The sequence below is a fragment of the Oratosquilla oratoria genome, chromosome 28, assembly GCF_046742065.1.
Source record: "Oratosquilla oratoria isolate Oo_2021 chromosome 28, ASM4674206v1, whole genome shotgun sequence".
Taxonomy (NCBI): Eukaryota; Metazoa; Arthropoda; class Malacostraca; order Stomatopoda; family Squillidae; genus Oratosquilla; species Oratosquilla oratoria.
Genome location: NC_134804.1, coordinates 50,609,615 through 50,634,614, shown reverse-complemented (window position 1 = coordinate 50,634,614; position 25,000 = coordinate 50,609,615). Strand labels below are relative to the sequence as shown.

At 43.5% G+C, this 25,000-nt stretch overlaps 1 protein-coding gene across 1 annotated transcript in view; it reads left to right on the top strand.

Moving 5' to 3' along the window:
* MED20 (Mediator complex subunit 20) overlaps positions 1–25,000 on the top strand; it is a 130,337-nt gene that overhangs the window by 33,467 nt on the left and 71,870 nt on the right. The window contains exon 2 of the mRNA XM_076210855.1: positions 24,573–24,712. Coding sequence (XP_076066970.1) covers positions 24,573–24,712 — 140 coding nt within the window. The remainder of the gene's footprint in view (positions 1–24,572; positions 24,713–25,000) is intronic.

The window sequence follows — 25,000 nt, the reverse complement described above, 5'->3', positions numbered from 1 at the left end:
TTTCCTCATCTTCTTCTTCTTCTTCTTCTTCTTCTTCTTCTTCTTCTTCTTCTTCTTCTTCTTCTTCTTCTTCTTCTTCTTCTTCTTCTTCTTCTTCTTCTTCTTCTTCTTCTTCTTCTTCTTCTTTTTCTTCTTCCTCCTCCTCCTTTTCCCCTTCTTTTCCTCAAGTCTCTTTCTTTTTCCTTCCTATTTCCCTTCCTCTTTTCCCTCTCTCTTTCCCCTTTCCTTTTGCCTTCCTCTTCCCCCTTTCCCTATATCTGTTCACTCCCCACCCATTCCCACTTCCCCTCTTCTCACTCCCCTCATTCGAAATTCCCTTACTCCAACTTTATCCTCTCTCCCTCCCCTCACCTCCCACTTTCCCCTCAATTTCTTCCACATCCAATTCCAATGATCTTACGAATTCAATCCTCACCGTTTCTTCTGATTCCCCTTCCTTCACTCCATTACCTCCTTCTTTCCCCTCGTCTTCTGATTCCCCTTTCTTCACTCCGTTACCTCCTTTTTCCCCTCTTCTCATTCCTCTTCCTTCATTCCATTCTCTCCTCCTTTCCCCTCTTCTTCTCATTCCCCGCCCTTCACTCCAATACCTCCTTCTTTCCCCTCTTCTCATTCTCCTTCTTTCAATCCAATACCTCCTCCTTTCCCCTCTTCTCATTCCCCTTCCTTCACTCCATTACCTATTTCATTCCCCTCTTCTTCCATTTCCTCTTCCTTCACTCCATTCTCTCCTTCTTTCCCCTCGTCTTCTCATTCTCCTTCCTTCTCTCCATTACCTCTTCCTTTCCCCTCGTCTTCTCATTCCCCTTCTTTCACTCCAGTACCTCCTTCTTTCCCCTCTTCTCATTTCACTTCCCTCTCCCCTTTCACTCCTTCTTTTCACTCGTCTTCCCTTTCCTCTTCCTTCACTCCATTCTCTCCTCCTTTCCCCTCTTCTTCTCATTCCCCTTCCTTCCCTCCATTACCTCCTTCTTTCCCCTCATCTCATTCCCCTTCCTTCATTCCATTCTCTCCTCCTTTCCCCTCTTATTCTCATTCCCCTTCCTTCCCTCCATTACCTCCTTCTTTCCCCTTTTCTTCTCATTCTCCTTCCTTCTCTCCATTACCTCTTCCTTTCCCCTCTTTTCGTTCCCCTTCCTTCACTCCATTACGTCTTTCTTCCCCTCTTCTTCCATTTTACTCCATCTCCCTCTATCCTGTGTCTAAGCCTTTCTATTCTCCCATTGAGAGGACATGGTTGAGGTCTTGTAAGTGAAGGTGTGAGTGAATGAGGGAGGGAGGGAGGATGGGAGAGAGGGAAGAGTGGAGGATGGGAGGGAGGAAGGGAATAAAGGAAGGAGGGAAGGAAAGAAGGGAGGAGGCAAGGAAAGGAGGAAGGAGGGTAGGAAGAAAGGGAAAAGGCTTCCCCCTTCTTGATCTCCTTTGGACACCGACACGATTAACAGCGTTTCATAAAGTGGAGAACACCTTCTGTTCCAGATCGCCGCAAGGTTGAAGTCCAGGCGGGCAATAGCTTAAAAAAAAAGAAAAAAAGAAAAAAGAAAAAAAAAAAAAAAAAAAAAAAGGGGGGGGGGGGGAGCGAGACTTGAAAGAAAGAAACGAACCGGAGACAAAAGTTTGTTCTTCAAGAACCAGACAGACTTCGCGCGCGAGTTTGGGTCCAAATTTGACCCAGAGGAAATTAACACCATTTGAGAACGAAGCCGTTATTAAATATACAACGTTTCGTTGGAGATTACTCATCTTCAGGAGAAGGATTGCGAACACGTAAGTCAGACCACACGCTTTTGCAGGATCACACTGGGCTATTTTTTCCTCCAACCTCCGATTAATCGGCGGTACCGCCCACCTCCAGGGCTTTTTCCTCCGTCAAATCACTGGCAAAATATTTTGGCTTATCAACAAAAATACATAGAATGTCATTTGATATGCTGGAGGAAAAGTATTTTCCTCCAGCTTATCAGATTCCTTCCCAAAGGCTGAGGGCTGCAAGTCTGCTTCAACAGTCGGAGGAAAAATAGCCCAGTGTGATAACGCTTTAAGAGGAAGGTTTGAGGAAGAATTAAAGGATGATTGATTATGTATAAAAGGTATATTGCCAATGATTAGTAAAGGTAGGATTTTTTATATATTTAATGAATGAATGACTTAATGTATTTAATCTATATATTTCTTTATATATTTCAACATTTTTGTTTTGTTTATTTATTTATTTATTTATTTATTTATTTATTTTTTTTGTGAGGTAAGCACAAATAATCAGACTGCGCGGTGGCCCAGTGAATACCGTGTCGAACTCATGAGCAGGCGGTCGTGAGTTCGAGAGAGGGGGAAGATAGATAGAGAGGGGAGATATAGAGAAAGAGAGAGGGGGAGGATAGATGGAAAAAGAGAGAGGGGAGGATGGGTAGAGAAAGAGAGAAGGGGGAGGATAGATAGAGAAAGAAAGAGGCGTTGGTAGAGGGAGAGGGTAGATATATAGAGTGAGAGAGAGAGGTGGGGTGGTAGAGAGAGAGGGAGAAGATAAATAGAGAAAGAGAGGGGTAGAGAAGGTGGCAGAGAGAAAGAGAGAGGGGGGGAGACAGACAAAGAGGAGTGGATGGAATGAGGATGGAAGGAAGGAGAGAGGGAGGATGGAAAGAGAGAGAGTGGGAGATGGTAGATAGAGAAAGAGAGACAGACAAAGAGGAGTGGATGGGATGAGAACGGAAGGAAGGAGAGAGAGAGAGGATGGAAAAAGAGAAAAAGGGGGAGAATAAATAGAGGAAGAGAGGGGGAGAGAGAGGGGGCAGGTGGTAGAGAGAGAGAGAGAGAGAGAGAGTGGGTGGGATAAGAATGGATGGAGAGAGAGAGAAATATAGCATTGCATCGAGATGGTCACGATTTATTTGAATTTATTGGTTTATTAATTTATTTACTAATTTATTTGTTTATTCAGTGAGTTCATATGTTTATATTTTTCCGTTTATATCTTAATTTGATTTGTATATATATTTTTTTTAATAATTTCTGTTATTTGTATTGTGGATAGTATTGCTGCTTTAATTTTTCTAGAATTCGATACATTTTTCTAGATTGTTATTTCTCTAGCTTCCATTCGTCTTCCTTGTCACAGCGTTTAGTTTGGGAATTTATTACTGTATTTCTTATACAACTGTGACGTCGAAATTTATTGTTGCAGACTCGGGCTGTCTGGAATAGAATATAGGGCAGGGCGGTGTTCTTGTTTTCTTCTCTTGTTAACTTCACCAAAGTCGTCACGCAGTGGGAAGTGAGAAACCCCTGATAGGGCAGAGCCCTGTCAGTTGTGGCGAGCCGGTTTTTTTTTTTTTTTTTTTTTTTTTTTTTAAAGGCCGATGTCGGGTCGCTTCCCCGACTGGCTAAGGCTATCGTGAACCAACGCGGCGGCACGGCCGGCAGTGGGAGGTCCGGGAATCGAACTCACGACCATCTGCTCATGAATTCGACGCGGCTAACGTGCACCCTTCTTCTCGTGTTCTTAAACGATTTTTGCGGAGATCATGATTCTGTCTGGAATCTATTACCTCCTTCCTCTTCCTCCTCCTTTTCCTCTTCCTCCTCCTCCTCCTCCTCCTCCTCCTCCTCCTCCTCCTCCTCCTCCTCCTCTTCTTCCTCCTCCTCTTCTTCTCTCTCCTCCTTTTACTCTTTCTCCTCCTCCTCCTCATACTCTTTCTCCTCCTCTTACTCTTCCTCCTCCTCTTACTCTTCCTCCTCCTCTTACTCTTCCTCCTCCTCTTCCTCCTTCTACTCGTTCTCCTCCTCTTACTCTTTCTCCTCCTCTTACTCTTTCTCCTCCTCTTCCTCTTTCTATTCTTTCTTCTCTTACTTTTTCTCCTCTTCCTCCTCCTCTTCTTTCTCCTCCTCTTCCCTCCTCCTCCCCCTCCTCCCTCCTCTTCCTCCTCCTCCTCCTCCTCCTCCTTTTCCTAATCCACCTCCTTTTCCTCCTTGCTCCTCCTTTTCCTCCTCCTTGCTCCTCCTCCTTTCTCCTCCTAATCCTCCCCCTTCCCCTTCCCCTCTCTTCTTCGTCTAGTGAACAAAAAGCTTTCGTGTGTTGCATCAGTTTGAAAGAAATTAGACATATTTTTTTCTATTTCTGAAATAAACGCATCGTTCCTCTGTCAAGTTAATTTAAACAGGTTAATATCCCCTATCAAGTTAATTTGAACAGTTATATGTCTTACATTAAGTTAATGTGAACAGTTATATGTCTTACATTAAGTTAATGTGAACAGTTAGATGTCTTACATCAAGTTAATGTGAACAGTTAGATGTCTTACATCAAGTTAATTTGGACAGACTAATTTCTTCCATCGAGTTAATTTGGACAGACCAGCTTCTTTCGTCAGTTTAATTCGGACAGGTTAAATTTCCTCTCCATCAAGTTAATTTGGACGAGCTAATCCTGTTGAGGTCCTCCACACTGGCTCGAGGAAGAGGAAGAGGAGGAGGAAGAAGAGGAGAAGGAGGAGGTGGAAGGGGTGGAGGAGGAGGGGAATAGGAAGAGGAAAAGGAATAAGAGGAGGAAGAGAGGAATAGGAGTAGGTGGAGAAGGAGGGAGAGTAGGAGAAGGTGGAGGAGGAGGAGGGGGAAGAGGTGGAGAAGGAGGAGAGGAGGAGGTGAAGAGGAAGGAGGAGGTGGAAATGGAGAGGAAGGAGGAGGTTAAGAAGGAGGAGGAGGAGGTGGTGGCCCTCCCGTGCCGGAGGCGACGTGGAAGAAGAGGAGGAGGCATGGGGGGGGGTGCGAGGACATTCTTGTTTGCTTCCTCTGCCTCCTGCAGCAGAAGAGCTCGCATCTTCCTTCCTCCTCTTCCTTCTTCCTATTCCTTCCTCCTCTTCCTTCTTCCTTCTTCCTTCTCCCTCTTCCTCCTTCTCCCTCTTCCTCCTCCTCCTCCCTCCAGGAGAAGGGCTTGCATCTTCCTTCCTGCTCTTCCTTTCTCCTCTTCTTTCTTCCTCTTCCTAATTCTTTCTCTTTCTTCTTCTTCTTCCTCCTTTTCCCTTCTTCCTTCTTCCATCTTCCTCCTTCCTCTTTCTTCTTTCTTCTTCCTCTTCCTTCATCCTCTTCAGTCTTCTTCTTCCTCTTTATTCCTCTCTATTTACGTTCCTCTTTCTCTCTCTTTTGTTCTCTCAAGTTGATGTTGTGCTTCAAGGTTCTTTGGGATTCGGTTTGTGCTTTATTCACACGTAACCTCTGATATTTAGTTTTATAATTGATTTAAGAAGTATGGATTATCAATTAATAATTTTTCTTAATAAGTATTTACATATAAGTTAATTTATTTTCATTATGTCACTTAAAGGCGAATATAATTTTCTATATTGTGTTTTTAGCAGTATTGGTAATCAGTTATTAATTTTGTCTTAACTAATTACATATAAGTACATTTATTTTCATCATGTCAATTAAAAGCGAATATAATTTTCTATATTGTCTTTTTAGCAGTATGGATAATCAATTGTTAACTTTATTTTAATAAGTATTTACATATAGGTACATCTATTCTCATCATGTCTGTTAATAGAGAATATGATTTTCTGTATTAACTTTTTAGAGCATACTGATGATGTACATTGTATTTGTGCAAAACGTCTGTTAAAAAGAAGAATTGTGAATTTGTTCCCGCTGGTAACTTTTGTTCAGTTATGAAAGAGTGACCACTGGGAAAGAGAAACTAAACAAAGCAGAGCGCTTTCGTATATTACATCCTCAGCATCTTCAGTGCAAAGTTCTTTGCACTAAAGATGTAAGATATGAAAGCGCTCTGTTTCGTTTAGTTTCTTTCCCAGTAGTCACTCTTGCATATATATATATATATACGAAAGCGATGTGCCTCGTTTAATTTCTCTTTCACAGTGGTCACTCTTGTATAAAGAAATCTCTCTCTCTCTCTCTCTCTCTCTCTCTCTCTCTCTCTCTCTCTCTCTCTCTCTCTCTATATATATATATATATATATATATATATATATATATATATATATATATGCATTTGATCTCGTAACTTAAAGTAATTCACTGTATTACAAAAGTTCGAGATGGCGCGTACGGAACCTTGGCCTACATCAGGCCTTGTCTGCGAACGATGAAACTGGACGAAACGAAATGAAACGGGAAGGAGGAGGAATGAAGCGAAGCGAAACAAAGCGATAAGGAAAGTGGAGCGGATGAAGGAGGGGGTGGGAGGGAGGGAGGGGAGGTTTTTTTTTTTTTTTTTTTTTTTTTGTGTAAGTAAAATCTGAGAGAAAGAGAAGAAAGAAAAAGTTGGAGCGGAAATGCCATAGAAAGGGATAAGTTGGACTGGGAGATGATCGAGGCGTGGCAGAGTGAGAGATGGAAGGAAGAGGAAGAAGGGAGATGAAGGAGGAAGAGGAAGGAGGAAGTAGAAGGAAGAAAGGAGAAGAAGGAAGAGAAAGATGGAAGAGGAATAAGGGAGAAGGAAGAGGAAGAAGGAGGAAGAAGAAGGAAGAAGAAGGAAGAAGAAGGAAGAGGAAGAAGGGAGAAGGAAAAGGAAGAAGGGAGAGAAAGAAGGAGGAAAAGTAAGAAGGGAGTGGAAGAAGAAGGTAGAAAAAAGAAAGGAAAAGAAAGAAGAGGAAAAAGGAAGAAGGGAGAGGAATAAGAAGGAAGAGGAAGAAGGAAAAGGAAGAAGGGAGAGGGAAAAGGGAAGAATAGGAAGAAGGGGAGAAAAAGAAGGAAGATGGTTGGTAACCAGCGCTTCTATCTTATGGACAATGTCACATCATAGAGGTAGAGCCAGGCTCGTCGTCTCACGCGTATCGGCTTTTCGCCGTGCGCCGTCCACGGCACGACGTGAGTGTCTATGGACGCGTTCACACGTGGTCGTGCTCGTCACGAAGAGCACGACGTCGTGTCGTGGACGGCGCACGGCGGAATGTCGATACGTGCAAAACTAGATGGTCATCGAGGGCAGCAGAAGAAGCTACATATATATATGTATTTTTTATTAATTTTATTTATTTATTTATTCTTTTAGCCTCCAATCGTAAAAGAAAGCTGAGGGGCTCTGGGCCGTAGGGGCCCTACGGCCCTAAAGTCCCTAATGTATGTACTGAATAGAAGTTACACGTTCAATACAGGCAAAGTGTGAAATCGTGAAAAGCTGAAGAAAGAAAAAAATCACAATAAAAACCAGCCCGTCACCATAATACCATAAAATCCATAAAAAAGACAAATGAATAGATAAATAACTAAATAAATGTAGATAACAAGCATAGAGTGGGAAGAAAAATAAGAATTTATAGAATATTGTGAAATCATGTAAACTTGAAAATGGTAAAGATTAATTATATGCAGAGATTGTCATGTATTTTGCCCTGAGCTCCCAGCGATTCTGCGGCATATTTCCAAGACTGAAGGCTTAGTTTTATGATATATTTATTTAGTTTTGCATTGATGTGGGATTAATTACTGTCTGTTGTGAAGGACATTTATTTTTATTCAAATTTAAATAATGTTGCTGAGAGACAACAAAGTTCTTAAGTAAAGGTTTATTACTGTATGTTTTTTTTCTGTTATTCATTTTAGGGGTTGCCGTTTGATAGATTATTATCATTTTGTAAATAAGTGCAAGGTAACAATAATTACGAGTATAAAAAGAAAATAAATTCAAATTGTCAGTATGAGAGGGAAAGAGAGAGAGAGAGAGAGGGAGAGAGGAAAGAGCGATAAAGAAAGGGAAAGAGCGAGAGAGAGAGGGAGGGAAAGAGCGATAGAGAGAGGGAGTGAAAAAGAGAGAGGGATATATAGAGAGAGAGAGAGGGAAAGAGCGAGAGAGAGGGATAGAGAAAGGGAAAGAGCGAGAGAGGAGAGAGGGGGAGTAGAGAAATGGAAAGAGTGATAGAGGGAAAGAGCGAGAGAGAGAGAGAGAGGGAAAGTGATAGAGAAAGAGCGAGAAAGAGAGGGATAGAGAAAGGGAAAGAGTGAGAAAGGGATAGAGAGAGAGAGAGAGGGATAGAGAAAGGGAAAGAGAGAGAGAGAGAGGGATAGGGAAAGGGAAAGAGAGAGAGAGGGATAGAGAAAGGGAAAGAGAGAGAGAGGGGGGCTAGGGAAAGGGAAAGAAAGAGAGGGATAGAGAAAGGGAAAGAGTGAGAGAGGGATAGGGAAAGGGAAAGAGAGGGATAGGGAAAGGAAAAGAGAGAGAGAGATAGAGAAAGGGAAAGAGAGAGAGAGAGAGAGAGTTGGAGGAGGACGCAATACCATCACCGCAAATGACTTTGGGAACTATTTGCAACTGCGACGGCGGCGTGAATCCACTAACAAGGGTCTCCCTGCGTGGGCGTGCCATCCGCCCACATCCACCATCAAGTGGGTTTGGTGGATTGGAAGGCATTCCACCCACTGCATCTCTCATTCGTCCATCCAAAGTCGTTCAAAGTGAAATGAGAGGATGATGGTTGATGCAAGTTGTGATAACAGATAAGGGGGCACAGCGAGCGCACGTGTATGTAATTGTACACACACACACACACACACACACACACACACACACACACACACACACACACACTCGATGGCACAGTGGTTAGTTTTCCCGTCCGCCACTACGGCGATCCAGGTTCGAATCCCGCCTAGGGCTGATTTTTTTTTTTTTTTTCAGTATCGCTACGCTGCGGGTTGTTACTCCAACTCTCGTGGGCGGTGAGTTAGGGGTGTGTGTGCTTGTAAGGTCTTAGCATTACCCATAGATCAGTCATATTTGAGCTATGAGCTCTCTTCCGGGGGAGGGGGGATAGCTGTCGATCACGAGTCCAACACATGATCCAAAACCATGGTGAATCACACATACACACACTCAAACACACACACGTATAACACGCTGAATGGTCCCCAGTGTACAGATATTCATCTTTTTAACCACTTTATTTTTCTGTTTTAATTCCACGCCATAACGGTCCAGACTGACGAAGAGCTCGATGGAAGCATATATACGGAAACTGATACGCGGTCAAGCTAAGGACTCGAACCCAGATGAGACGTAACAAGTGAAAAGGGCAATGGTCTAAGTCACTGCTCACTTGTTACGTCCCAGCTGGGTTCGAGTCCTTAGCTTGACAACTTATCAGTTTCCGTATATGCTTCCATCGAGCTTCTCGTCAGTCTCGACCGTGATGGCATGGAATTAAAGTAAAAAATAATGTGGTTGAAAAGAGTCGTGTGTGTGTGTGTGTGTGTGTGTGTGTGTGTGTGTGTGTGTGTGTGTGTGTGTGTGTGTGTGTGTGTGTGTGTGTGTGTGTGTGTGTGTGTGTGTGTGTGTGTGTGTGTGATAGAGAGAGAGAGAGAGAGAGAGAGAGAGAGAAATCCATTGGAGAAAATAGAGAGTAGACGGTAAGGTCTTTCGTGTGTGACTAGGGTCTCACTCATCCTACCACCCTACCTCTCCTCATTTCCCATACTCCTCCCTACCCTCCTCCTCCCAGTCACCCCTCCATCTTGATCCTTCTCTCCTCCTCCTCCTCTTCGCCTTGTACCCCTTCCTTCTCCCCATAAACCTTCTCCCCTCTCCTTCTCCCCATACCTCTCCACCCTCCCCTTCCTCTTCCTCTTTCGTCTCCCCTTCCCCCTCCCTTCCCTCTTTCCCATACCCCTTCCCCCTCTCCTACCTCCTCCCTATACCCCTTCCTTCTTCCCCATTCCCCCTTTCCCCTCATCTTCCTCCTCTCCCTGCTCTTTCCCCTCTATTCCTCTTCGTCTTTTCCCTTTCCTCTCTATGCCTCTTCGCCTTTTCCCCCTTCCCCTTTCCCATGCCCCCTAACCTCCATTCCTCTCCCTTCCCCTTCCTTTTCATTTCATTTTCCTCCTTTCCTCATTCCCCTTCACTCACCCTCGGCTGTTCCCTTCTCCTTCCCTCCCCTTCCCTTCCCCCTTGCCTCCTTCCCTTATGAAAAGCCCAAAGTAGGCCAATAGAAAATTTGCGCAAAGATTAGTGAGAAAATGGGAAGCCTAAAAGGTGACGGAAGAAAAGAAAATGGGCTTTATTTATTACTTTCTCATTAATATTATTATTATTTTCATTACATATATTTTTTTAAGGTTTGCGGGCCTCATAGCGGTCGAAATATAGAGAGAACGGGAAGAAAACGTCGCTTAGAAAACGGAAGCCGAAAGGGAGTCAGAAAGTACAGTAGAGGAAAGGACGGCCTTAACGGATATTAAAAAGAACGACTATGGTTCAGGGGTGACTAAAGTAAACCCGGACGGTGGCCAGGGACCTTAGCTGTATTTTACACAAAATGTATATTTAATCCCATTGCCGTCTAGACTTCCCTAAGAACATTTCAACAATGTGTCTAACATTCTTATAGGATTAAATTTTCTTAGTTCATCATTCAGGTTCTCAGTGTGTGACGCAAAGGTGAATTGATATTTGGAGATTCGGAAAACGAAAGATCGTAGACGAAGTCATTTGAGGTTCCCAAACTGCTTCATCTTGTTACTCAGATCATCACGTCACATTAAGCATGTTACCCCTTTCACAAAATGTTGTCAGCATTGATATATATGGCTAAATTAAAAATCTAGAGCTATTTTCGTTTATTCGTTGTATTTGAACATTGTGCATTGATAATGGCTATTGCCAAAAATGTTAAGAACATCACTGGGATGGACGGAGTTGCATGATTGAAGCTAATTGATTCTCAGAATCCTTAACCTTTTTTTTCTGTCACCCCTACATTACCCCCGAAAATTTGTTAAACTACCCCCCCCCGGGGATAATTTACCCCCCAGGGGGAAATTTACCCCAGTTTGGGAACCACTGACTTAAACGAATTCACAACAGTTGGCGATATTTTGCCCAGTGTGAAGGGGTCCTAACGCTTGGATTTATGCTCGTTAAGATAAAACTGTTTTATTCAGGCGATGGATCAAGCAAGACAGCTTTGATTGATGATGGAAACCAACCTTTGATTCCCTCTGGCTGTCGCCAAGTGATTTGATTCAGTGGAACCTCTGTTCGCTTGACCCTGTCCTTCTTGTTGCCTCGTGGATACCGTGTCGAACTCGAGAACAAGTGGTCGTGAGTTCGATTCCCGGGACCCATTGCGGGATTTCACGTGTTGGTTACCGACAGCCCTGGCCAGGTGGGGAGGAGAGCTCCCCCCCAAAAAAAAAAAAAACAACAACTCATGCTATAACTGGCAGGGGTTTCTCACTTCCCACTTTGTGGGAGTTGGGTGCTGAGATGGTGAGGAAGAGGCTCGCTCCCCTGTCTTCTTTTTCTTCCTTTTCTTCTTTTCTTCTTCTTCTTCTTCTTCTTTTTCTTCCCCTTTTTGTTCTTGTTCTTTTTCTCCTTGTTCTTTTTCTTCTTCCTATTTTTTCTTTTTTCTTCTCCTTTTTCCCCTTCTTTCCTTCTTCTTATTTCTTCTTCTTTTTGTTATTTCCTCTTCTTCTTCTTCTTCATTTTATTTTTTCTTGTTCTTGTTTTTATTTCTCTTCTTTTTCTTCTTCTTTTTCTTTTTCTTCTTTTTCTCTTCTTTTTCGTCTTCTCCTTATTTTTCATCTTCTTCTTATTATCATCATCATCATCATCATCATCATCATCATCATTATTTTCCTTCATCATCTTCTCCTCCTCCTTCTTCCTCCTCTTCTTTTTTAATGTGATCCCGCAGAGGACCTCTCTCCCGGGCGGCATAATGCGCGGGAGGCCCTGAGCGGCGGAGGAATTAAGGGTTAAGGGAACAGGATTTGGACCCGAAATGGGACAAGGATAAGGGTTGAGGGTTCAGGATTAGGGTCAGGACTGGGATTAGGATTGAGGAGAGGGAGGTAGTGATGGGTGATCGTATTTCTAAAAGTAGTGGGACTATTAACTACGTGAAGTGCCGCTTGGAAATTTTATTTATCTCCACGTGGTTCAGCGGTAACGTGCGCGTCATACGTGGTCATACAAGGTCAAACTAGGCCATGCAAGGTCATTAGAGATCAAAAGTTTTATAAACCCACACGAGGTCATAGGTCAAATAAACATATGAGGTCATACTAGGCCGATGGTAAAAAAATGTTCCAGGTCATACAAGGTTATATAAGGTCATCCGAGGTTATAGAAGGTCATAATAGGCCATACAACGTCAAACGAGGCTATAAAAGTTCAACGTATATCATACGAGATTTTACAAGGTCATACTAGGTTATACAAAGTCATATGACGTTATGATGGGTCATACGAGGACATGTTGGGTCATTAAAGGTCAAAGGACGAACCCACACGAGGCTATACAAGGTCATATGAGGCTATACTAGGCTATTTAAGGTAAAAAAAGGTCGCAGGTCTGTATCCCTCCCACTGCCCTGGGTCAGAAGCAATGCAGCAAGACACAGTACATCCACATCAAGGCCGCTTTACTTAATCGGAAACCCCCCCTTCTCCTTCCCCTCATGCAGAAAAAAGAGAGGACGGGGAGAAATCCCTTCCGGCTGTATCAAAATGGCTTGTGAAATAACTTCACACGAGGTCACAGGAAAATAAACAAGGTCAAAGGATGATATACAAGGCCAAAGGTCTTTGGAGGTCATACAAGTTCGTTCGAGGTCACGGAAGGTCATACAAGGCCAAAAGAGGTCTTTCGGGGTCATACAAGTTCGTACGAGGTCACGCAAGGTCATACAAGGTCACTTAAACCTTGTCCCGTGTCCGAGAGCCGGAGGTCACAGTACTAGCCTTTGCTTTGTCGTCATCATCCTTTAATTACTGTCAGGAAGCAAACACGTCGATTTCACGATTGGCGTGACACGAGTTCCCTCGTGCAGAACACAGGCTTATGTACAGTTGGATGAGTAAGTATCGAGAGTTTCAAGAGCAAATTTTGAAACAAGAGACGAATTACGAACAGAATTAAAATGGCGAAGGTTAGAAGATGAATTGTTTTCTGTGCAAAGTGAATTCGCCAAATGTGAAGGTCTTCGCCATGGTGATGTGCTTTGTAGATTGGTCTGTCTGACGCCAGCGCTTCTGTCCATTAGGATATCGCAACAAAGAGAGTGGGGGTCATACAGGGGTGTCCAGTCTGAATCCCACAGATCAAAATACCACTGATCAGAGTCTCACGGTTAAAAACCCCACATGATACACACACACGCACACAGACACACACACACACACACACACACACACACACACACACACACACACACACACACACACACACACACACACTATATATATATATATATATATATATATATATATATATATGTATATATATATATATATGTACCACCATTGTTACCTATTGGGCATTTGCGTTGGGGTCCGCAGTTACCCACAACACTTTGTCACCCTCTAGTTCGCACGATCTTCTACGTCACCAGCTGCATCGCCACAGTGGTCAACCTCCCCATGACAGATTTAAGGCGAGGGAGGAGTGTGGTGCCAAAGGACTCTACTCAGAGTGTCGGCCATCCCAGGAAGCCTCCTGGCGATCCTCAGTTGGTGTCACATGGTCCACTTCTTCAGGAACGGTCGCGAGCCCTGTGCGAAGCGCTTCCAGAGCCCAGAGGCCTCCAGAGTACAGACGTTTCCAGAGTCCAGACACTTCCAGAGTCCAGACACTTCCAGAGTCCTGACGCTTCCAGAGTCCTGACGCTTCCAGAGTCCAGACGCTTCCAGAGTGCAGACACTTCCAGAGTCCTGACGCTTCCAAGGCCCAGACGCTTCCAAAATCCAGACGCTTCCAGAGTCCTGACGCTTCCAGAGTCCAGTCTCTTCCAGAGTGCAGACGCTTCCAGAGTGCAGACGCTTCTAGAGTCCTGACGCTTCCTGAGTCCAGACGCTTCCAGAGTCCAAGCGCTTCCAGAGTTCGGGCGCTTCCAGAGTCCGGATGTTTCCAGAGTTCAGGCGCTTCCAGAGTCCGGATGTTTCCAGAGTCCTGACGCTTCCAGAGTCCAGACGCTTCCAGAGTTCAGCCGCTTTCAGAGTCCAGACGCCTCCAGAGTCCGGGCGCTTCCAGATTCCAGACGCCTCCAGAGTCCGGACGCTTCCAGAGGCCAGACGCTTTCAGAGTCTGGATTCTTTCAGAGTCCAGACGCTCCCAGAATCCAGACGCTTCCAGAGTCCGAACGCTCCCAGAATCCAGGCGCGTCCAGAGACCGGACGCTTCCAGAATCCGGACACTTCCAGAGTCCAGACGTTTCCGGAGTTCAGCCACTTTCAGAGTTCAGCCGCTTCCATAGTCCGGACGCTTCCAGAGTCCAGACGCCTCCAGAGTCCGGACGCTTCCAGAGTTCAGACGCTCCCAGAATCCAGACGCTTCCAGAGTCCGGACGCTCCCAGAATCTAGACGCTTCCAGAGTCCAGACGCTTCCAGAGTCCAGACACTTCCAGAGTCCAGACGCTTCCAGAGTCCAGACACTTCCAACCTCCTCTCGGAGCCGTTCCCCGATTTCCAGTCTCCTCATCATGCGGAAGAAGACGGAAGAGAGAGACAAGAAGGAGCTGGAAAAGGACGCAGCCTGCGAACAAGACCAACTTGTTAAAATCACCATGGAATGAAGCCCTTCCAGGCCCTCCAGTTCCGGTTTATAAGCCCGTACAGAATGATGTATCGACTGGAAAAAAAAGAAAAAACGTTAAAGAAAAATCTCCAGAGAATTAATTATAAAGATTTGGTAACAAGAGGAACGCAGGCTCAGTCAAGAAATTTTTATATGTCGCTGCTTAAAGGTAATTTTCAAACTCTTGAAGAAACATGCGAAGAGATTTCGTTTCCTGGCCAATCAGAATCAGGTCCTCCAGTCCCATCATATACTCAACATAAAGTGCAGGCTTCAAGAGGCAAAAGGCTCCTGACGTCTCAGTAGAATATTTGGTGTCCTCGACACCAACGCTCATGCGCGCGCGCGCGCGTGTGTCTGTACGTGTGCGTGTGGGTATCCGTGTGTTCACAATAATCTTGTACCACGTACTTGACTTTACTAACACTGCAACTCGTTGCTATTCCCCTTCTATAAAACAGAATATATATATACATTATATATATATATATATATATATATATATATATATATATATATGTATATATATGATATATGTATATATATATGATATATGTATATATATAATATATGTATATATATGATATATGTATATATATATAATATATGTATATAATATATATATATAATATATATATATAATATATATATATATATATGATATATATATATATAATATATATATGTAATATATATATATATATATATATATATATATATATATATATATATATACATTATATATATATATATATATATATACACACACATACACGTGCGTGTGTGTGATTGTAATTGCTGTTATATTTTACTCTTATTTAATTTTTACTTAGCTTTTACCATGAATCTTGTAGTCACAGTTTTAAGCCAGTCTTTTTTATGATTTACATTTCTCAATCTTCTGAATAATTCTTTTTCATATTTGTATTTCAACCTTTTGCAAATGGCTATCAGTCCAAAATGTTGTTGATACATTTATGGAAAGCATCAGAGCTTAATGAAATATATAATTTGAAATCCTAAACAGGTATACAATACCAAAAGTCATAGAATATCATCAAATGTCATGTTTTGATATTTGTAGATACTTCCGTGCGTGTGTACAGTATATTACAACGACGACCACCACCACAATAACAACATCAACCTTTTCCACGCCCTTCGGCCACGAAGTGTGTGTGTGTGTGTATATGTGTGTGTGTATATGTGTGTGTGTATATGTGTGTGTATGTATGTGTGTGTGCGTGTGTGTGTATATATGTGTGTGTTTGGTGTGCGTGTGTGTTTGGTATGTGTGTGTGTGTTTCTGTGTTTCTGTGTGTGTGTGTGTTTGGTGTGTGTATGTGTGCGTGTGAGTGCGCGCGCGTGTGTTTTGACTATGGGTTTAATTACATCCCAGGTAACGGGCCTGTCCTTTATTGGTCAATTTGTTTGACTGTAATTTTGCTCGACCAGGCCCTGTCAGTGGGCCTTTAGTGGCCCCGTCGGAGTGGCCACCGTGGCGGAAACTTAGTGGGGGCCATTCGGGCCTGGGTTGACATCGATGACGTCACATTAGATGACGTCATAACCGTGACGTCATAGTCGATGACGTCATAACCGTGACGCCACAGAGTAGGGTAAGGATGAGATACAAGAATTTCGTTGTAGAAATGGATAGGGGAAGGTGATTTATCCAACTTTATAATTCTGTTTCTCTGTCATGTGTATGTGTGTGTGTGTGTGTGTGTGTGTGTGTGTGTGTATGTGTATGCTTACATGCATATGAATGTGTATGTTTGTAGACGTGTATTCATGAATACGTGACTGTTTGGTGTCATGGATCAGTAATCACCCCCTTTTCCCCTTTCCCCTCTTTCCCCCCCTTCCCCCCTCTCCCCTCTTTCCCCCCTTCCCCCCTCTCCTCATCCCTCCCCCCTCTCTCTCGGTCCATCCATTCTCTACTCTCATTTCTCGCCGGCCCACGCGCTCTCTTTGCTCTCTTCTCTTTTCTCTCTTTTATCCTTGGCCTCTCTTCCCTTCACCCGCAATGCTTCTGTTCTTCCTCCACCTCCCTCCTCTTCTCCCTCCTCCTCTTCCTCCTCTTCCTCCTCTTTTTCCTCCTCCTCTTCCTCTTCCTCCTTCTCCTTCTCTTTCTTCTCCTCTTTCTCATCCTCTTCTTCCTCCTCCTCTACCTCCTCCTTCCTCCTCCTCTTCCTCCTCCACTTCCTCCTCCTCTTCCTCCTCTCCCTCCTCTTTCTCCTCCTCTCCCTCTTCGTCCTCCTCCTTCCTCCTCTCTTTCCTCATCCTCTCACTCCTCTCCTTCTCCTCCCCCTTCCTCCTCTCACTCCCCTTTCTCCTCTCACTCCTCTCCTTCTCCTCCCCTTTCCTCCTCCTCTTCCTCTACCACCTCCTCTTCTACTTCCTACTCCTCCCCTCTTCATTTTCCTGTTCCTTAACTTCCTTCTCTTCTTCTTCCTCCTCCTCTCACTCCTCTTCCTCCTCCCCTCCTCCTTGTCTTTCTCCTCCTTCCCCTCCTCTCCCTCGTTCTCCTCCTCACCCTCCTTCTCATCTTCCTCTCCCTCTTCTTCCTCCTTCTCCCCCTCCTCTTCCCCCTCTTTTTCACCCTCTTCTTCCTCTTCCTCCTCCTCCTCCTCCTCCTCCTCCTCCTCCTCCTCCTCCTCCTCCCCCTTCATTAACATTTGTATGTTGTTCTTGGCCCATAGCCTCCACCCCCACCCACCCACCCTCACGCCCGCCGCCCTCCTCCTCCTCCTCTTCTCCATCCCGCCCACGGGGTTGGGGGGGGGGGAGTCTCAGTTCATTAGCCGCATTTTTCATTATCTCTCCCCACATTTTCTCTCCGTTTCGTCTCTTCTCCTTTTATCTTCGGTTTTCTCACTCGGCAGCGTTCATTACATCTTTCTCTTCCTCTTCCTTTCTTGTGTCGTTTTTTTTTTTTCATTTCGTTCACTTGACTCATTTAAGTTTTGTCTTTGTTGGTCTCTTCTCTTCTCTCTTTTTTTAGTTTCGTTTTTGTCTTTGTTGGTCTTTTCTCTTTTCTCTATTTTTTCAGTTTCATTTTTGTCTTTGTTGGTCTTCTCTCTTTTCTCTCTCTTTTTTCAGTTTCGTTTTTGTCTTTGTTGGTCTCTTCTCTCTTTTCTCTTTTTTCAGTTTCATTTTTGTCTTTGTTGGTCTCTTCTCTCTTCTCTTTTTTCAGTTTCATTTTTGTCTTTGTTGGTCTCTTCTCTCTTTTTTCAGTTTCATTTTTGTCTTTGTTGGTCTTTTTTCTATTTTTTCAGTTTCATTTTTGTCTTTGTTGGTCTCTTCTCTCTTCTCTCTTCTCTCTTTATTTCAATTTCATTTCCTACTTGGTGTTGTTGTCAGTACTCCATGTGTCTCATATTGCTCGTTACTTGACTTGTTTAAGTGTAACTTAAGGTGGCGCCACACCAGGGTACCATGCTACTTGCTTTTTGCTACTTCGTTTGAATAGGAATGACTTTTGTTACAATTTTCTAGACTAAGAACGTCTCAATAATTTTGTGTCTAACATTTGTATTCATTCTAGGTTTAACTTTTCTTAGTTCGTCATTTTCAGCTTCTCACTAGATGACGTCATCAGGAGTAATTTGACTTTTTGGAAAATCGAAAAACAAAAGATCGTAACCGAAGTCGTTTTTTGGACAAACGAAGTAGCAAAAGCAAATAGCATGCTAGTGAGAAATGCCTAGTGTGCCGCCACCTTTTGTTGTCGTTTGATATTCGTTATTCTTTTGTTTTGTGTTTCTATTATCGTTTTTGATTCTCAGGATTCGTACCTGCCCAGAGTTCTGCGAATCACAAGAAAAGATAAAGAGATTAATAAAGAAAAGGATAATGTAAAATAGATAAGCAATGATAACAGATAAAGAGGTAATAAAAAAAGAATAAGATAAGCATATAGTTTAAATGAGGAAATATATAAATTGATAAATGATAATGACAATGATAAATGATAAAAAATGGAAAAATAATAAATAAACATAAATAGAGGCTGAAGGTTGATAGTTTGAATGAAATAATGAAAATAAATGATGAAATTAAATTAAATAGATAAATAAATAAGTAAATAGAAAATGACGGTTGATAAATAGTTTGGAGAAAAAATAGATAAAGGAATCAATAATAATGAAAATAAACAATAAAAGTACAATGAAATAAAAAGATAAGTAGAACTTGAGATGTGGCGTGGTCGACTCGGTTCCGTCCCATGATAACAAAAAAAAAAAAAAAAAAAAAAAAAAAATCATCGTTGCCCAGTGGTCCCGGATGAAGTATTGACTACATACATTTCATGCAGTCACATTTCTCTCTCTCTCTCTGTCGCTCTCTCTCTCTCTCTCTCTCTCTCTCTCTCTCTCTCTCTCTCTCTCTCTCTCTCGGGCTGATGTATGTCGGGTGTGTGTGTGTACATATACATACAAAGCATGAACACAAACTTCATCTTTCCTCTTCCTCACACTCCTCCTCCTCTCTCCTCCTCTCCTCTCCTCTCCCCTCTTCTTTCTCCTCTCTCCTCTTCCTCTTCTCCCCTCTTCTTCCTCCTCTCTCCTCTCCCCTCTTCTTCCCCCTCTTTCCTCTTCATCCTCTCCCCTCTTTCTCACAACCTCCTCTCTCCTCCTCCGCTCTCCTTTTCTCCTCCTTCTCCTCTCCCATCTTCTTCAAACCTCCTCCCCCTCCTCTTCCTCTTGCTCCTCTTCCTCCTTTGCCTCCTTCTCTTGACTGTTGATGACTCGAGTATACTGTATATAGGGAGAGGAGTTGGTGGAGAAGGAGTTGGAGGTTGTCTTTGTTTGTCTATGGAGAAGGTGACGGGTGGAAGGGGAGGTGGAGGGGGAGGTGGAAGGTGATGGGTGGAGAGGGAGGTGGAGAGGGTGCCCCTTCCTTCTCCTGCTGCTGGCACTGTCTTTGCTTGATACATCGACTTTGTTGGTTCTGGTGGTGACTTCGTTAGCACTTGAGACCCGAAAGAGCCTTCGATGGCACTGGCGAGGGGAAGGACGGCTTCCTTGGCTCTGTGGATGAGCGTCGCTCTAAGTAGTCGTCAAAGAAAAAAAAAAAAAAAAAAAGGAATCAAGATGACAATTGACAATACCATAAATATATTCTGAGTTTCTGAGGCCTTTAGTAGACAAAAACATGAAAACAAAACGTATTCAGTATATCAGAATGCACTGAGACACTGCTTGATATTTTTAAAATGTAATTGCAGTTAACATTTAATACCTAAAAAATGGAAGAATGAAGAAAGACACTTCGTCCTGTCGATAAGCAACCTTTTGGTAAGGATAGGGTAGTTCTTGTTTAATTTTGGCTGGCATTATCAAGACTCAAACACGTGCGAATATCTGTCAAAAACAGCCATACTTGTGTTTTTTTTCCTTTTCTTTTTCTTCTTCTTTGGCCAAAGAATGGCTTCACCCATTCCGAAAGTGCTTCAGAACAGCCAGAGAGCCGTCAGAAGCCTCCAAGATCCTTCCAGGAGCCTTCAAGAGTTTTAAGTGCTTCAGGACGGCCAACGAGCCATCAGAAGCCTTTAGAAGCTTCCAGGAGCCTTCAAGAGTCTCTAAGTGCTTCAGAACGGCCAATGAGCCATCAGAAGCCTCCAGGAGCCTTCCAGGATCCTCCAAGAGTCTTAAATGCTTCAGAACGGCCAACGAGCCATCAGAAGCCTCTAAGAGCCTTCCAGGAGCCTTCAAGAGTCTTGAATGCTTCAGAACGGCCAACGAGCCATCAGAAGCCTCAAGGAGCCTTCCAGGAACCTTCAAGAGTCTTAAGTGCTTGAGAACGGCCAACGAGCCATCAGAAGCCTCTAAGAGCCTTCCAGGATCCTCCAAGAGTCTTGGATGCTTCAGAACGGCCAACGAGCCATCAGAAGCCTCCAGGAGCCTTCCAGGATCCTCCAAGAGTCCAAAGTGCTTCGAAACGGCCAACGAGTCATCAGAGGCTTCTAAGAGCCTTCCAGGAGCCTTCAAGAGTCTTGGATGCTTCAGAACGGCCAAGGAGCCATCAAAAGTCTCCAGGAGCCTTTCAGGAGCCTTCAAGAGTCTTAAATGCTTCAGAACGGCCAACGAGCCATCAGAAGCCTCCAGGAGCCTTCCAGGAGCCTTCAAGAGTCTTGAATGCTTCAGAACGGCCAACGAGCCATCAGAAGCCTCCAGGAGCCTTCCAGGAGCCTTCAAGAGTCTTAAATGCTTCAGAACGGCCAACGAGCCATCAGAAGCCTCTAAGAGTCTTCCAGGAGCCTTCAAGAGTCTTAAGTGCTTCAGAACGGCCCACGAGCCACCAGAAGCCTCAAGGAGCCTTTCAGGAACCTTTAAGAGTCTTAAGTGCTTGAGAACGGCCAACGAGCCATCAGAATCCTCTAAGAGCCTTCCAGGAGCCTTCAAGAGTCTTGAATGCTTCAGAACGGCCAACGAGCCATCAGAAGCCTCTAAGAGCCTTCCAGGAGCCTTCAAGAGTCTTGAATGCTTCAGAACGGCCAACGAGCCATCAGAAGCCTCCAAGAGCCTTCTAAGAGCCTTCAAGAGTCTTAAGTGCTTGAGAACGGCCAAAGAGCCATCAGAAGCCTCCAAGAGCCTTCCAGGAGCCTTCAAGAGTCTTAAGTGCTTCAGAACGGCCAAAGAGACATTAGAAGCCTCAAGGAGCCTTCCAGGAACCTTCAAGAGTCTTAAGTGCTTCCGAACGGCCAACGAGCCATCAGAAGCCTCTAAGAGCCTTCCAGGAGCCTTCAAGAGTCTTGGATGCTTCAGAACGGCCAACGAGCCATCAAAAGTTTCCAGGAGCCTTCCAGGAGCCTTCAAGAGTCTTAAATGCTTCAGAACGGCCATTGAGCCATCAGAAGCCTCCAGGAGCCTTCCAGGATCCTCCAAGAGTCTTAAATGCTTCAGAACGGCCAACGAGCCATCAGAAGCCTCTAAGAGCCTTTCAGGAGCCTTCAAGAGTCTTGGATGCTTCAGAACAACCAACGAGCCATCAGAAGCCTCCAGGAGCCTTCCAGGATCCTCCAAGAGTCTGAAGTGCTTGAGAACGGCCAAAGAGTCATCAGAAGTTTCAAGGAGCCTTCCAGGAGCCTTCAAGAGTCTTAAGTGCTTGAGAACGGCCAATGAGCCATCAGAAGCCTCTAAGAGCCTTCCAGGAGCCTTCAAGAGTCTTGGATGCTTCAGAACGGCCAACGAGCCATCAAAAGCCTCCAGGAGTCTTCCAGGAGCCTCCAAGAGTCTTAAGTGCTTCAGAACGGCCATTGAATCATCAGAAGCCTCCAGGAGCCTTCCAGGATCCTCCAAGAGTGTTTCAGCAAAGTTCATCCAGAACGAAGGTCTGGTCTCTTGAAGATGATTAGTCCGAAGGTTATGTCATGTTTTCCAGTCACAATATTCTGGTGAATCTAGTTTTACTTTTCTATTCTAAATAATATGGAGTACAGTTTTAAGTTTTAAGATTCATTTAGATAAAAACACCTAAGCAATGTGTTGTAATGCCTGCCATTTATTTTACTTTATTTTATTCATCTATTTTTATTTATCTTTATTTTTCATTATCTATTAATTTACTATTATAGATTATTGTTATTTTTGTTTATTTACTGTTCATCTTTATCTTTGTTTTATTTATTTGATTATCTATTAACTATTATTTTTCCAGTATCCGATATAGTTACGGACCAAAAGGTCTCCTGTCGGCAGAGTCCTCCTTCGTAATCCTTTGTATGATTTTCCTTCATTTCCTGCATCTGATCGTGACGTCATTATGACGTAATGCGTCGGAATGCGTCGTATTACAGTCTGCCATCTTGGTCAGTCATTGCCCTCAAGAATTTATGAATTTTGAGTTGTAAAGTTTTTATTATACGAATTTATACCAAACATTGCATTGGTAAATCGGTCCCCGTATGTATGAAATGTCAAGTATTTTCATGATTTATATTGATACTATCATTGGATGTTGTATTAAAATCGAGTTGTTTTACTTTATTGCCTTGGGGATTAGGTGTGTCAACGGGCATAGAGAAGCTGTCGTGTATAACCACAGGTTGTTGATGTAGTCCGAATGTATTAACCTCTCTCACACACACACACACACCACACACACACACACACACACACACACACACACACACACACACACACACACACACACACACACACACACACACACACACACACACACACACACACACACACACACACACACACACACACACACACACACACACACACACACACACACACACACACGCACACTGCGAGATACAATGACAGGACACCACGAGCGTAGCTCCCCTTCGCGTAAGGTACAACTAGGTCAATACAACTAGGTAATACACACATACATACACACACTCGATTGCCGAGGGGTGTGGAAGAGCTTGATAATGTTGTTGTTGTTGTTGTTGTTGTTATTGATATCGTGGTGGTGGTGGCTTAAGAACAGGTGATTCTCTTCAGCCGTTTCCTGACCCCAGATGGAAGCTCTTACTCTCTCTCTCTCTCTCTCTCTCTCTCTCTCTCTCTCTCTCTCTCTCTCTCTCTCTCTCTCTCTCTCTCTCTCTCTCTCTCTCTCTCTCTCTCTCTTTCTCTCTCTCTCCGGGACCATTCAATTTGTTATGCAAAACCGAAAAGCAAAGGGCCCCGGACGGAACCCCGGATCCAATATGATGCAGAAGGGGGAGAGAGAGGTCGCTGATCTTTGCTCCCGGACACGTGTGTGTGTGTGTGTGTGTGTGTGTGTGTGTGTGTGTGTGTGTGTGTGTGTGTGTGTGTGTGTGTGTGTGTGTGTGTGTGTGTGTGTGTGTGTGTGTGTGTGTGTGTGTGTGTGTGTGTGTGTGTGTGTGTGTGTGTGTGTGCGTGTGTGTGTGCGTGCGTGTGATGTGACTTATCACAGGTGACTTTATCCAATTCAGAAGGAGATTTGGGAGAGAGTAGTACTTTGATAGATATTATTTATATTATAATTTGCATTTGTTTATTTTTATTTCTTTATTTATTTATCATTATTATATATTTTTCCCATCCGACCTAGTTATGGACCAAAAGGTCTCATGTCGACATGCTCCACCTTTTTAATTCCTTGAGACTATCTCTCACCCTCATCCCCATTCTACCCCACCACGTAGTCACCAATGACTTGAAAGGTAAAAAAAAAAAAAACATATTTATAGACAGGAGAGCGAGAGAGAATAGCTCTCTCTCTCTCTCTCTCTCTCTCTCTCTCTCTCTCTCTCTCTCTCTCTCTCTCTCTCTCTCTCTCTCTCTCTCTCTCTCTCTCTCTCTCTCTCTCTCTCTCTCTCTCTCTCTCTCTCGCTCTCTTTCCCTCTCTCTCTCCCTGTCACTCTCACTCACCCTCTCTCACTCTCACTCTCACTCTATCTGTGTGTGTGTGTGTGTGTGTGTGTGTGCGCGTGCCGTATAAGCGTGATTCCGGGACAGAATCTCACACAATTGAATATAATCAGATTTAAGAAGATAAATAAACAAGAACTGATTTTCAAAGCAGATCGGTCAACGAATGGAATGGACTTGGTAGCCATGTAGTAGTAGTGAGCGCTGAAACTATTTGATGTTTAAAGAGAAGATGAGAAAACTTTATGGATGGGGGTGATAGGTGCTCATGGACACGGAACTACCTAGTATAGGCCTTATAGTCTCTTGCAGGGGATGGTTAGTGGGATTGGTGGATTGTGGGTATGTGGGAGGGGTGGTTGAGTTGGGAGTGGAGAAAGTTTCAGTTAAATTTCTATGATCGTCTGCAGTCAAAACGGGCATTCTTATTTTGATTATAATATTTGATATATATATATATATATATATATATATATATATATATATATATATATATATATATATATATATAAATTATCATTGATGAGAGGGAGGAAAGGGTGGTGGATGGGAGTGGAAGGGGTGGGAGTTGGCATATGCCATTTGACTTTGGCTACCTCCCTGGTATGGGGAAAAATCCCTTAGCATATATATAGACTTATTTATCATTTGCAGGTGTTTTACATGTGTTTCTCCTGTTTGTTCCAGGCTACAGGTGTTTCCAGACTCCAGGTCTGGAGTTCTGGACGTGGACAAGCTCCACAAGAGGATTCTCCACCTGAACGCCCACCAAGCAGGTGGATTTGTGGTGGACTGTGAGACCTATTACACCATATCCCAGGGTCAAGGTACGTTAGGTCATCGTCATGTACAAGGTCAGCTCACACACACACACACACACACACACACACACACACACACACACACACACACACACACACACACACACACACACACACACACACATGTGTGTGTATATATATATATATATATATATGTAATATATATATATATAATATATATATATATATAATATATATATATATGTATATATACATATAAATATAATATATATTATATATATATATATATATATATATATATATATATACTGATGAGAAATGTAATACCACATA